This window comes from Dendropsophus ebraccatus, chromosome 1 (genome assembly GCF_027789765.1).
Source record: "Dendropsophus ebraccatus isolate aDenEbr1 chromosome 1, aDenEbr1.pat, whole genome shotgun sequence".
Classification (NCBI taxonomy): Eukaryota; Metazoa; Chordata; class Amphibia; order Anura; family Hylidae; genus Dendropsophus; species Dendropsophus ebraccatus.
This window is the reverse complement of record NC_091454.1, coordinates 126,836,745-126,851,970: the sequence shown is the minus strand read 5'-3', so window position 1 is coordinate 126,851,970 and position 15,226 is coordinate 126,836,745. Positions and strand designations below refer to the sequence as shown.

The 15,226-nt window shown below is 44.3% G+C and overlaps 1 protein-coding gene across 3 annotated transcripts in view; it reads right to left on the bottom strand.

Annotated features, from left to right (window-relative positions):
- Positions 1 to 258: 258 nt before the first annotated feature.
- Positions 259 to 15,226, bottom strand: part of SEPHS1 (selenophosphate synthetase 1) — a 38,326-nt gene continuing 23,358 nt past the window's right edge. For all 3 annotated transcript variants that reach the window (XM_069956187.1, XM_069956186.1, XM_069956188.1), the window contains exons 6-9: positions 12,230 to 12,320; positions 10,070 to 10,169; positions 2,788 to 3,000; positions 259 to 576 (exon numbers count right to left, since the gene is read on the bottom strand). In XM_069956187.1, coding sequence (XP_069812288.1) covers positions 362 to 576; positions 2,788 to 3,000; positions 10,070 to 10,169; positions 12,230 to 12,320 — 619 coding nt within the window. In that variant the 3' untranslated portion in view covers positions 259 to 361. The remainder of the gene's footprint in view (positions 577 to 2,787; positions 3,001 to 10,069; positions 10,170 to 12,229; positions 12,321 to 15,226) is intronic.

Genomic DNA, 15,226 nt, shown 5'->3' with positions numbered 1-15,226 from the left:
AAAAAAGAGCCTATGCGGCAAGAGATAAGTGTCTATAGATTCAAAATGAATCAACTGTATCGGATAACAATTCTTCAACTTAGAAGCTGCCTCAATATTAGGTGCATCTTCAGTTAATGTAACAGGAAGGGGGGGGGGGGACATACAGATTAAAAAAAAAAAAAAAAAAAAAAAAAAAAGGCAAAAAGGCAATGGATTTTTACTTCTACCCATTCGCATAACTGACCCAAGGCCACAAAATGGGCAGACACAATGATATATATTTATATATATATTTTTCTTTACAATTATTTAAATTGTATGATGGTAAAGAATAGGGTCTATTTAAAAACAAAACAAAAAAAAGCTAGGTAAGCCTAAATTAAGAGGTGGCGCCAGGTGTTGGGTTTACATTTTGAGTAGCAACTTGAGGGGCAACTTCTATGATTCGTGGCTTGTCTATGATTCTGGCAGTGCGATTGCCCTTTTCTACAATTCCAATGATCCATGCTTGATGACCTTCTCCATACTTCGGGGACTTGATCTCGGCACAAAACCTTGCAGCCTGTTCTCGCGGTAGACAAATTAGAAGACCCCCTGCAAAAAAAAATAAAATAAAGTTATTAAAGAGACTAACAGCTCTACATTATGCTCAGAGTTGAGCAGACATAGGCAGGAAGCTGGGAAGATAAAGCAAATGATACCCGTTTCTAAGATGATGGATGTAAAGTTCTAACATGTTTATCCTTTCAAGTGTCAGAAATGTTGTGCTGAGCTGCAGCAACCAGACTCTGTACCCACAATCTGACCCCCCCCCCCCCCAAACCACTTGTACCTTCGGAGAGCTGCTTTTACTCCAAGATCTGTCCTGGGGTCCGTTCAGCAGGTGATGCAGTTATTGTCCTAAAAAAACTACTTTTAAACTTGCAGCCCTGTGCCCAAAGGGAGTATCTGTACCTTAACTTTGCACCACTCTCTTCATCTCTTCATCATTAGAAATGCCAATGAAACATTTACTCCTGTCTGAACATTTCACAGCTGCTAGCACAGCTGCTGAATAGGAGACAATCTGCCTGGAGTATTCCTAAAGATGAGGAGGGCGGGGAGGAGGGACAGAGGGTGTGCCAGCCTAATGCATACACAATCTAGGCCACGCCCGTTGGGCACGGGGCTGCAAGTTTAAAAGTTGTTTCTTAGGATAATAATTGCATCACCTGCTGAATGGACCCCAGGACAGATCTTGGATTAAAAGCAGCTGACGGTACATGCGGTTTGGGGGGTCAGATTATGGGTACAGGGTCGCTTTAATGTACATGGCTCAGTGATGGTTGCCAAGCCCTGTACATCAATCATGCAGGGCAGGGAGGAGATATGAATGCTGCAGTTATTAATATGTATACAGTGGTACCTTGATTCTGGAACATAAATCGGTTCTGGAAGATGTTCCAGAACCGATCTGTGAGTTCCCATAGAGATCAATGTAAATCTGATTAACTGGTTTTTTTTTGCACTCCATGGGTTAGGTGCAGAGCACCTGGCCCACAGAGTGTAACAACTGGCAGTAAGTGGCAGTGCATCTTGCACCAATACTTACTGTCATTAAGATGGGAATCCCCACTCCATGTTCCCCACAACAGAGAATAAGGCAGGAGATGGCAGGTATTTAAAGGGGTTATCCAGCGGTACAAAAACATGGCCACTTTTTTCCCCTCTAGTGTCTCTAAATTGGGTGGGGTTTGGGACTCTGTTCCATTGAAGTAAATGGAGCTTAATTGCAAACCACACCTGAACTGGAGATGAGAGGGGGAAAAGTGGCCATGTTTTTGTAGCACTGGATAACCCCTTTAAACTTGCAGCTCTGCTCCTGCTTCTGTAAGCTGCAGAGGACACCCTATAAAGGATGTGAGGATTCCCCACATTATAATAGAAATACCTGCTTCTTTACAGGGTTTTCCATGGGGCTGAGAGAAGCAGGAGTAGGAAGGAAAGTTTAAATAGCCGCTTGCTGGCGCAACAGCACAGGCACCAGCAGCTGGGGAGGTGCTCCAGGCCTGCAGGGGGGATCCAGGGAGAGAGGTTTATGCTGGCAGGGCATGATATGGACACAATAGATCGGTTAAAGCAAATGTACCAATGTACCACTAAAACATCACTTTTCCCCCCCCCCTTTTTTTTAAAAAAAAATAGGCACATAGGCCCAGCCCCCTCGCCAACCATTGGAACAGGCTGGCCTAGAGGTCTAGCCCCCACCGCCTCTAGGTTGGCCCATACCAATGGTTGTTGAGGGGCGGGGCCAATGCAGTGATGTCATCGTGGAGGGGCGGGTCAATGTGGTACTGTGGGTGGGGCTTGGTGGCGCTGTTGTTGTGAAGCCCCACCCACTAAGCACAATCTGCCGTTGATAAAAGATCACTTTTTACTTGAACAAGCACCATGACGTACAATATAAAATAAGGTATAAAAACTGCTAAATTTACCCTTTACACCTGTGTAGAGAAGCCAGAATGCAAAAAGGGGGTGACAGTGTCACTTTAAGGTCCCCATATACCTTCAATAACCGACGGCTGTCAGTTATCTCTCCCACCCAACTCCCACCCAACACCCATCCTCCCCACACACAGAAGCATTCAGCATGGCTAAGCATTCCTGTTTTCTCTATGGGGAGCGGAAGGGAAAGCAGTTTATGAAGATATGAAATAATGTAAGCGTGATTGAGGAGATGAAGTGAGACAATATTAGGCAAATTAAGAATTAGCTTTAGGTGAAGACTACATTTTGCATCAACCAGGGGTGCTTTTAGTGACTTACCTGACGTCTCTGGGCATGATCCATGCATAAGACCAAACATATTTCCACAGGCTTTGCTAACAGCAGCCATTTTGGCTAGGACAGGAAGGTTATGGATGACAAAGGAAACCTCATTCCGCTGCTGTTTAGCCAAGTTTTGTGCATGTCCTAAAATCCCGAAACCTGTTATATCAGTAGCAGCATGTGCATTAAATGTGTGCATTAGACCGGCAGCTAGAAAGAGAGGAAAAAGAAACTAGTTGGATTGAAAGAAATAAAAGCCTTCAAAACATACCTTTGTTGACTGGATCTGTCCCCCCCCACCACCACCACCAATATAAAACGCCATTATTTCGGGCCATGAAAAGTGTCAAGGAGGCGGGGCCTACAGTTCCCTGGACCATAGCACCACTAAACCTTACTGTGCTGTATACATGCTACTTTGCATAATCAGAGACAAGCACTGTCCTCGAGTATAAAGAACACTAGGACCCAACACCTTATACAGGCATTTTTAATTAAAAAAATAAAATAAATTAAGAAAAAAAAAGATACAGACACACATGTTCTGACAGCTTCGCTCTAAGTCAAATGGTAAATAGCAAATACAGATTAAGGGCATATTCCCATGTCCCATATTACGGATGCTACAGCTAGAGAAGCCCTGTAATGGAGTGCTCTCCCCCCGGTAGTGACACAGCTGTGCGGCTCTGCATCAGGCCAAGCCCCAAGATTGCCACTGTTCTTCATGGCAGCTTCAGCATAGAACTGCATGGAGAAGTACTGACAGGTCATTTTTCTGCATCGTTCCTTGTCTCTTACTGAATTTAATAGGAACAGGGTTTTCACAGCTGACACTGCATGGCCTTTTTTGTGTTGAAAAAGGTATGGGTTTACATTGCTAAAACCCACTTGGGTTATTAACCATGCTGCAGAGTCACAGTAAAAGCAAGAGTTACCACAACCACATCAGAATTCACTCAGTTTGAGGAGACAGATTGTTTGCTCTGACACCCTGGCAGTCATGCTTCTGGCACAGTACCCCGAGATTTTAGTGTGGCCATTATTCATGGAACCTTAAAGGGAATCAGTGAGCTCCCGGGCACTACCTAAGGTGGTGACAGTGTACTGTAGCTGGCAGCCCCCAGTGAGCATAGTGCCTTTTTGGTAATTTTCCGTGCAGTGGATTATGTACAATCGTATGTCTCCTACTGTCACAGAGCAGTTGTTCCTGCCACACTTGTCATGCATCCTCCTCCCTCTTCATGAATAATCAATGCTGCCTGGCCTCCTGCTCGCTCAGCTGTTGCAGATCAGTCCTCTGTAGGCAGGTTATATAAGAAAGAATCTTTCCTCTGTAATGTGTTGGAGCTGTGGTCTAGGGGTTACTCGTCTGTCTAGCAACCTGACAGCAGTTTATTCTCTGGTTCGAATCCCCTGATGGAAATTAAATGGATGTTTTTTTCCCCCTCATTATTGTATCATTTTTAAGGCTATATTCACACACACAGTATTTTGCAACCAAAACCAGAAGTGGATTGAAAACATTGAAATGCTATGTTCACACACTGTTGAAATTGAGTGGATGGCAGTCATTTAATGGCAAATAATTACAGTTTTTTTAAAACAACGTCCGATATTTGCCATTAAATATAAGATTGTACATATCACATAAGATTGTACATAATCCACTGCACGGAAAATTACCAAAAAGGCACCATGCTCACTGGGGGACAGCCAGCTACAGCACACTGTCAGCACCTCAGGTTGTGCCTGGGAGCTGACAGATTCCCTTTATAGGGAGAACTGCTGTTTCTGCAGTCATCATCTCAGTCCAAGGTGCTGATAAGATTAAGTATCTTTATTACAACACTAAAGGAAAGGTCGATTTTTAAAATTATCAATATGTACAGCAGAGTGTGCCTTAAAGTGTACTTGTCATGATGTTTCCAATCTAGGTGCAATCGCTGCTGCAGACGGAAGTTTGAGTAACTATGGATATGACCAAGCTATTGAATTAATAGGGCTCGTGCATGGAACAGTCAGATTGAGTTTTCCCCCTTAACGCCTGTTAGAGGTGAAAGAAGTTAGGGCAACCTATGTGACAAAACAACAGACTGCAGCTATATTTAATGGCTAATACTGGCACAGGGGTGTGATCCAACACAAAGTATACTATATAAAAACTCAAGGATATGAGCACTAATATTTAATCACAGTTGCAGACAGTTTTGGCCTTCAGGACCAGAGCTCATTTTTTTTAAAATCCACCGTATCACTGTGTGGTTTTAGCTACATGATCCTATAACTTTTCTTTCTGATTCAGAGATTGTTTTTTGTGACATATTGTACTTTAGGTTAGTAGTAAGTCTTGGCCAATATGCAAAAAAGTTTTTTGTGAACAATGCAAGTTTTTCATGAAAAAAAATAATTCATTTTTCTCATTTAAAATTTTCTGCGGTCACGGCGCAGGTTTAATTACGTAATAATTGTATTGCCAGCGTCATTACGCAGGCGGCGATACTAAATACAGGGCTGTGGAGTCGGAGTCGTGGAGTCCGAGCTAGTTTTGGCTGGAGTCGGATTTGGAAAAAATGTACCGACTCAAACTCCAGCTTTAAAAAAAAAAAAATCTTAGAACAATGTAGAATTGAGTTTTGATATGAATTTTATAAGTTTTGCTCATCAATACATATTATAAGCAACATTCTAATAGGACACTGGCCCTATTAGATAAGGGTGGTCGGGGAATATATCAGTAATAGGACACTGGCCCTATTAGATAGGGGTGGTCGGGGAATATATCAGTAATAGAACACTGGCTCTATTAGATAAGGGTGGTTGGGGAAAAGTTGTCAGTCACTATTTGGCAGTTTGTTTCTTAGCTGGAAGAGTCCATTGTGTGTGTGTGTGTGTGTGTGTGTATGCTATGGCTGCAGTAGGCTGTGTGTGTATGCTATGGCTGCAGCAGGTTGTGTGTGTGCGCCAACACCCACAGTGACCCCTCTATATCACTATGGCTGGCCCCCTCTATATCACCATGTGTGACCCCTCTATATCACTATGTGTGACCCCTCTATATCACAGGTATCTGGCATTGAAGCTGCTGAGCCAGTGTGATAAATAACTCCCCTGGTATATGACTGGCCATTTATGAAGGAGCAGGAGTTGGAGTCAAAGCTGCGGCTTACTGACTCCACAGCCCTGACTAAATATGTGTACTGTGGACAATAGTTCCTTGTAAAATAAAGAATGTAAGTATTGCCATTAAACTTATCTGTGGCACTGAGGAGCCATCTAGTGTATGAAGCATATATTTACAGGGAATACGTCAACTGTAATTCACCTTCCAAACTGACTCTGTTAGATAACTTCTAGGACATTAGACACATGGAACACCGTTCATATATCTGGGGTCAGCTTATACGCCTCATATGGTCGCCCCATATGGTGGGGGGGCCCAAAAATGGCCGCATCCCCACCATATGGGGCAACTATAAAAAAAACAACAACAAACAAAAAACAATTCAACTTACCTGTGACCCGTTCCCAGCAACCGTGTGTCTCCTGTCCTATTCCCGACGCTGCCTGCGCCGAAGATCCCGAAGCTCTCCCGGGCAACAGAGCGCCTCATCGGAGAAGCTCGCAGACGCTCGGCTGCCGGGAGAGGTCCGCAAGAATGTTAGAAGCTCCAGAAGTCCCCAAAGCCTCGGTCATTCTTCTGAAGCTCTCCCAGCAGCAGAGCGTCTCAGATGAGGCGCTCAGCTGCCCGGGAGAGCTTCAAGGATCTCACTGCCTGCACTGGGAATGGGACGGGAGACGCGCCGATGCCAGGAAAGGGTCACAGGTGAATTTATTGTTTTATTATTTATTATTTTTTTTAATTATTATTATTATTATTATTATTATTATTATTATTATTATTATTATTATTATTAAGCTGCAGTTAACCCCTGCCTGACCTCCAGACAGTAAACCCTGCAGCGGTCAGGGAGCGGTAAACATTTTCCGGTGTATAAAGCGAACCCCTAACAGTCTTCTTAAAAGTCAGGGGTCGTTTTATACACCTAGTCGCCTTATACGCCGGAAAATATGATAAATGCATTTTTTTTATTATTTCGGGGAGTTTTGCAAGATGTGCACCCTATGGTTGAGTGCTTTAACCAGCAGCTGCGGTGTTATCTTTGGCTGGTCTCCCTGAGATTACTGACATTACTCCCACCTAGCCAGAATCCTGCTCCACACTGATGATGGGCAACACCCCAAAACAGCTGTCTGTGGATACCTGGCCTTGGTTTTTCCATTGTCATTACATTGACTTATAGGGCCACTTAATATGGTGGTTTCCCTACAGGAGCCACCCCTTGGCTGGGTCCTTCCTAGAGGGATATCTGGCCAGTCCTGTGTTTTGAGACTCATATGGTAAAACTGACATCTATGTTCCTCAAGTCAGCAATTTTGCGCTTTGGAATTTTTTTTTCCCATTTACGCCGATTACGTGCAAGATCAGGAATGTGATAATTCAATCGGGCAATTATGCACACCAAATGTTTATTTCTCACAACTAGACCACCAGGAATGGGGATTAAAAACCATTTAAATACAGCTGTCAGTTTTGACAGCTGCATTTAAGTGGCTAATTAGCCGGCTGGCTAATAGCAGCCATGAGCTGCACGTACTTGTACATCTCGGGTTGTCAAAGGGGTAAAAAGAAAAAAATTGTCATTTGCTAAGCAAGCACTTAAGTGATTTGTACTTGTAAAAGGACCCTTAGGGGTCTGCTGGTTATCGCTCCTTGTGTGTAATAAAGACAATGATCAGTCAAATAAACGATTGATTGTTGTCTTTTAACATGTTTAAAACTCATTGGCCGTGCATCGCTACATGTAATAGCGAAGCATGGCCGACAGCTAGGGATTGTGCAAAGTAAAATAATAAACTTTATACTTACTTCTCCACGGTGTCCTTGTAGCTTCTCCCTGCTCATGGCAACTGACACGTCTGACGTTATCTGTGTAGTGACAAGACTCTCACCCAATCACTGGCCATGGCACTTTCCCATCTAAGCCAGCGACTGGCTGAGAAGCCTGTCACTTCAGAGACAGCTTCAGCAGTGCCAGCGGCCGCTGTGGTGAGTGCGGAACGCTCGGAACAGGCAGAAGGGCACCGGGAAATGTGAAGAGGTAAGTATAATGTTTGTTATTTTACACTTAATTACGCTAAAAGACTTCATTGGCAAGGGCTGCACGGACATCGCTAATGATGTCCTGCACAATCATTGAGCCATGTAATAGACTCTGTAAGCGAGCGCCAATCTTACACTGCTCATTGGGCTGTGTAATATGGCCCTTACTCTGAGCTTGCATAGATTTTAGCTAAAATGCTACCTCTGTTGCGCAAATTGTGAAAAGTACCTTACGCCAAGTTCCACCCCCTTGCCGAGCATGGTGTAAAAAAAATTGTAAAGTGTAGAAAAAAAAAATCAACATGGCAACATTTTCATGCAAAATAAGTGTGTGCACAAAAAATTACCAATTATTCCCAGTCTGTGTCTAGCACAGACTGTGATAAATTCCCCCATAGAGAGAGAAATGGCAAAAAGGTTAATGAAGCACTTCAAGTGTAAATAGGTGAACAGCGGTGTGCTCCTCAGTGACCTCTAGATTCAAAAGCTCTAGAGGCCACCTGTTTATTTTACCCAACCTTGAAATGCTGCAGTGAGTACACACACCATCATTCACTCTCATAGACTACAGGCCTGCAGCCTAGGAGACACTGAGGCATGATCCCCTATACTGTCCAGCACAGTGATATTAACACATAGCTGCACCAGGACGTTACTGAACGTCCTCGTGCCGCTATGGGAGTTCAGAGGGGGGGTCGCGCGGCGACCCCCCCTCCCTGAACTGCCGCGATCCCGGGTGCCGAATGTAGCCCGGGATCGCGGCTATTAGCGGGCACGGTCCGATTGCCGTGCCCGCTAATTAAGTACTTAGAAGCAGCTGTCAAAGTTGACAGCTGCTTCTAAATGCTTGCTCATATCCATCCCTGGTGGTCTAGTCGGGGGATCGCCCCCCTGCGGCGCGATTGCGGGGGGGGGGGGATCCCCGCATCCATCCCGGGCCGGGGTCTGCGCCGTAATGGCGCTGATCCCGGCTCGGCCTTCTATCGCTTTTGGCTGCAGCAGCCAAAAGCAATAGAACACCGATCTCATGGATTCATGCAGTATAACTATACTGCATGGATCTCTATGAGAGATCAGAGTGCATATAAAGTAAAAGAAAAATGTATTTTTAATAACACAAAATCCCCTCCCCTAATAAAAGTCTGAATCACCCCCCTTTCCCCATTTTATAAATAAAAATAAATAAATAAAATAAACAAACATGTTTGCTATCGCCGCATGCGTAATCGCCCGAACTATTAATTAATCACATTCCTGATCTCACATGGTAAACGGCGTCAGTGCAAAAAAATCCCAAAGTGCAAAATTGCGCATTTTTGGTCGCATCAAATCCAGAATAATTGTAATAAAAAGCGATCAAAAAGCCACATATGCGCAATCAAGGTACCGATAGAAAGATCACATCATGGCGCAAAAAATGACACCTCACACAGACCCATAGACCAAAGGATAAAAGCGCTATAAGCCTGGGAATGGAGCGATTTTAAGGAACATATATTTTCTTTAAAAGGTTTTAATTTTTTACAGGCCATCAAATCAAATAAAAGTTATACATGTTACATATCGTTGTAATCGTAACAACTTAAGGAACATATATAGTCAGTTTTACCCCAGGGCGAACGGAGTAAAAACAACCCCCCCCCCCCCCCCCCCCCCAAATAAAAAAACAAACATTTTTTTTTTCAATTTCACCACACATATAATTTTTTTCTGGTTTCCCGGCACATTTTAGGCAAAAATTACATCTGCCATAGCAAAGTACAATTAGTTGCGCAAAAAATAAGGGCTCATTCGGGACTCTAGGTGGAAAAATTCAGGCGCTATGGCCTTATATACACGAGGAGGGAAAAACGAAAACGCAAAAATGAAAACTGGCTGTGTCCCCTAAGGGTTAATTTGTTGTGCCTGTCCGGAAATCCCGCCCCTGCAGCTCACACGCTGCAGGCCAGAAGTCTGTTCATCATACCTAGATGAGTATTTTTTTCATGTACAGGAGACATTATTACTATTATACAGTATAGTGTTAGTTATACTTAATTGACTATTTAATCTATACAAAGTTATAAAATATTGCACAAAAAATTACAAAAGTCTAAGCAAACATAAAATAATGAGTACCCGTTCGGTTTAGCCGAGCCATGTTCATCATAGCCTCCTGATATGCCAACTCCACATCTTCCTGGGTGACGACCAGTTTTATTTTATTCCATTTTTCTGGCTGGTGATATTAAGAGCAACAAAAACAGAATATATAAAATTTCATACATTATTTAATGGTTTAAAGGGTTTTTCAGGGGAAAACAGACTTGAGTTATCTACAGGACAGCTCATTAGTCAATGATCAGCAGGGTGCTGTCATATGGGCCTGCACTGTTTGCCTGCAATATAGAGGGAACAGGGTTTATCACTCGAATAAGAGCTGAGCTGCAGTTACAGTTTACCACCACTACACAGAGAACTGAGACAAACTCTTATCTCTGTAGTGTAGGCACTGTCAGCACCCTGCCGATCAGTGACTTCCCCAGACCATAGGATATGTCTGGAGTTTGTGTTTTCTATGTATGCTAAATATAAAATTAAAAAGGGGTATTCCACTCTGGTAAAATACATGTGGAATCATCCCCCCTAGAGATGAGCGAATTTACAGTAATAAAGTGCTTTGTTATGTCTGCAATCCACTCATCAGCCGGCTGCCGTTTAACTTAGGGCCCTATTCCACGGGACAATTATCGTTCGCATAATCATTAACGATAAACGATCCAAACGACCGCTATCACGAAAGACCTGAAATCGTTCACTCATTTACATGGAAAGATAATCGCTACTTAAGATTGTTCTTGCGGTCGTCTTGTCGTCGCTATTGTGTTCGTCACTACTGCGAACGACCAAACGACTTCTTATTCAATGCGAACGAGCAACGATAAAAATAGGTCAAGGTCTTATTAAACGATCAACGATTTCTCGTTCGGTCGTTAGTCGTTAACTGCTATTCAAACGAACGATTATCGTTTAGATTCAAACGATTTAACAATAATCTGAACGATAATCGTCCGGTGGAATAGGGCCCTTACTGCCGCTCCATGCTGCTCCTCCCTGGGTACTGGGAAAAGCTAAATCCAGTCCTGAGAAACTGGGTGCGCTTTGCTTTGTTATAACTGTAAATTCGCTCATCTCCAACACCCCCCCCCCCTTACCCTATCTCATCTCCCCCCACCTTTCTGAGACGGCCTCACATAAACAGTGTCCCTGGACGGCTGTTTCTGCATTCTATAAGATGGGAGGGTTGATCACAGTAAGGTCACAAGTAACTTGACTTTAGATTAGGTCTCCCACATTACATATGCATGGCCAGGGAAAGGGGAAATGTGCGAGAGACAGAAAGAACAGCTGTGTCTTCAGCAGAAAGCAGCAGGCTCAGAACCGGGGAAAGGAGACATGTATAGAATGATTTGTTAGACTCGGCACACTCTCCTAGTGTGTTTGTACCCTAAATGATGGTAATGCTTTAAAGGACACCTGTCACCCCCCGTGCCGGGGTGACAGGCTCCGGACCCCCTGTTAGACCCCCCTATACTTACGTGATCCCGCCAGGTCCCGCTTCCTGAGTCGGCCGGGTCCCGGAGATATCAGCTCCCGAAGCCCGGCGCGCGCACTGACAGCAGAGTCAGGCGCCCATAGAGAATGAATGGGGAGTCCGATGCTCCGTCATTCTCTATGGGCATCGGACTCATCTCTCAGCGCGCGCGCCGGGCTTCGGGAGCTGATATCTCCGGGACCCGGCCGACTCAGGAAGCGGGACCCGGCGGAATCACGTAAGTATAGGGGGGTCTAACAGGGGGTCCGGAGCCTGTCACCCCGGCACGGGGGTGACAGGTCCTCTTTAAGTCACTTAAATCCAAGTCCATTGTATACATTTATTGTTTTGATGTCCTGCACAAATACTGATCATGTAGTGTAAATATTAAAATTGAATAACTCTTTGGTTTGCTAGTGGTTTACAGAGAACATGATAAGCTACTTTAGAGTGTAATGAATGGCAATATGTACTGGATAAGTAACCTCACAGCACTCCCTCGCAATCAATATAGGGTAACTTCCCATTCCATAAATGTAGCTGCAGAGCTTAGGGCTTTGTGTTGTCGGATGCACGCTTTCTTTGGCTGTGAATACAATTCATGTAAAATAGCAAGGCACTGAAACTAACTGGTTGTTGACCACAACAATAGACTACCTAATAGTATATACTGTATTCATGAGCTGATGGAGCAGCTTACTTACAATATCTAGCCACTGATGAACTGCTACTGCAACTTGGGTTCCCAAAGGCTTGGTTAATACCAGGACATCTCCAGGTACTGCGTTGTCTGGCCTGTGTAGATACAAGGGTAGAGTATGCCACACATAAATGTATTTGTCACATATACACTGCCTGTTGTATCCAAGTACTGTTAGCAATACTTTCATATAACAATACATACATATTGTGCTGTGAGAAATGTGTTGTTCTATAGCCTAGCAGAGAAATCCAGGCACTCACAGATCAATAATGCTTCTTTTATTTAAGTGAACAAATCAGGTACATGAGGACACGTTTCGGCCTATGGCCCCTTCATCAGCTTGGAGTACCTGCTTTGTTCACTTAAAGGAGGAGTCCGGCCAAAAGTATTTTTTAATATGTTATTACTTAGACATTAGTTAGACAAATTTCTAATGTACATTAATTATGGGAAATGCACATATAGGGCTATTTCCATTAATTTATTAGATCATGGAGTGTTAGAATTCTCCCAGAAACCGTGACGTCACGACAAAGGGTGTAAATTCCTATGTAGTGTCCAGCAGGGGGTGCATTATATATAGCAGGGGGTGCATTATATATAGCAGTCAATGATTTATATATATATATATATATATATATATATATATATATATATATATATATATATATATATATATATATATATATTAGTGCGCCCCTGCTGGACACTCTATTGAATTAATGGACGTGTATGTAAAAATGTTATGTACAGTACGTTTTGATTTAATACATTTATGGAATACTTGTACATACATAAATGTATTCATTATGTATTCAATGAATACATTTGGAGGGCACCAAGCAGGGAGGGAGAGAGGTGCCTGTGCATCTACCTCCCCCTCCCTCCCTGCTGGGCACATATACACAGTACTACTCCTCCCATCCTCTGCTCATAGTGGGGCAATTTTTCACTCTTTTTAAAAAAACTAAACAAAAACTAATGTTGATCCATCAGAAGGAGAACTCCTTCCTTTGTTATTTCCATCTCATTTGAATCCACTTTTGGCTGCAGGAAGAACTGACACAAAATGCTGTGTGAAACGCCACATAAACTGCTAACATTGAAAAGGTGCCTGAAAATCTGCTTGTGTCCTTTAGGCTCACGAGTTTATGCATTTAAGCATATTTTGAGAAATAGAAAAAAACAAGCAAGTAATTTTACCATGAAAATTAGTTTTTGCCATGATCAGAGCAGTTTTGCAGTGAAGTTATTGGAAGTGTTTTTCTTCTGGAAAAAACTTAATCCTAAAACCACAGAACTAATGCATGTGTTTTTTCCATGCCCTTTAAAAGGTGGTGGTGGTGGGATGGAAGACATGGAGGAGATGTGGCCTCCTTCTACATCTGATTTACCATGATCAGGTGTAATTCATGGGAAAAAAAAAAAATCTACACCAGCCAAGAGCTCGGCCTCAGATTGACAGATTACTGAGAGGCATGCGTCTATAAATGAGTCTGGCTCAGGATATGGGGCTTAGGATTTGTGTCAAATTGGCGTGGTCTAGAGTGGCTGTGCATTAGGCAAGCACCACCCCTCCTCCCCACCCTCTTCATCATTAGGAATGCCCCAGGGAGCATTTTTACTATTCATCACCTGTGTGAACCCTACACATGGGCTGGATTGTTAAGGCACCTGTGCAGGATGAATAGCAAAAACCTGCTCAGGGGCAATCCTAAGGGTAGCTTCACACGTACCGCATCCTCAGCGGATTTCATGCTGCTAGTTTGCAGCGAAATCCGCTGTGGATTCTGGTAAGGTGAAGCTGAATGGGTCACATACACGCAGCAGAATTTTCATTCCGCTGCCTGTATGTGAACCACCCCATTAATCCCCTGCATTCCGCAGCATACATTACCTGCTTGGCGCCGCTGCTGTGTGTGAGGCTGTAGGCACTGGGCCGGGGGCAGCCCTGGAGCACACATCACCAAGCTGACCGCTGGGAGATGCTTGGAGTCCCCGAAGCAAGCAGGAGCCTGGAGCAGGTGATGTGTACTCCAGGGCCGGGGGCTGCCGGCGCATGGGGTTAAAGAGGCCGGGTTACATATCCGTAGAGGAATGAAAATTCCACTGCGGATATGTAACCCCATAGACCTTCACAGTACCAGGATTTTTGCTGCAAACCCGCAGCGGATTTGGTAAGCGTGAAGGCACCCTAATGCACAGACACTCTAGGCCATGGCCGTTTGGCACAGGGCTGCAAGTTCGAAAGTTGTTTTTTAGGACAATAACAGCATCCCCTGCCGAACGGACCCCAGGACAGATCTTGGATTAAAAGCAGGTACAAGCGGTTTGGGGGGGGGGGGGGGGGGGGTCAGATTGTGGGTACAGAGTTGCTTTAATAATTGCATTAAAATCTGTCCATATAAAACACACCTTGTTCCCACACAGCATATTTGCTCAGTATTTTTGTCTGTATTTTTCAACCAAAACCAGGAGGAGTGGATTGAAAGCACAGAAAGACTATGTTCACACACTGTTGAAATTGAGTAGATGGCCGCCATTGGTCTCCTCTTACAGCAGTCATTCTATAATAGCCGCCATTGTTTTAAAATAACGTCCGTTATTTGCCGTTAAATGACAGTCATCCACTCAGTGGCGTAGCTATAGGGGTCGCAGGGGTCGCCATAGCGACCGGGCCCCTACGCTAGGGGGGCCCGCACGGCCCCCCTTGCCACTTCCTCCTGTGCTCCCCCAATCCGGGCCGCCGGACCTCTTTCAGTTCAGTGAGCTTCCGGGATGCCGGCCCTGGCCGGAAGCTCACTGATGCAGGACCGCGGCGCCGGGACTTCTCCTCCTCCTCGGCAGTTGACATGTGACGTCATCACGTCACATGTCAGCCGCCGTGCAGTAGAGAGGAGAAGTCCTGGCGCCGCGGTCCTGCATCAATGAGCTTCCGGCCAGGGCCGGCATCCCGGAAGCTCACTGAACTGAAGAGAAGCTGCCAGGCCTGAGGGAG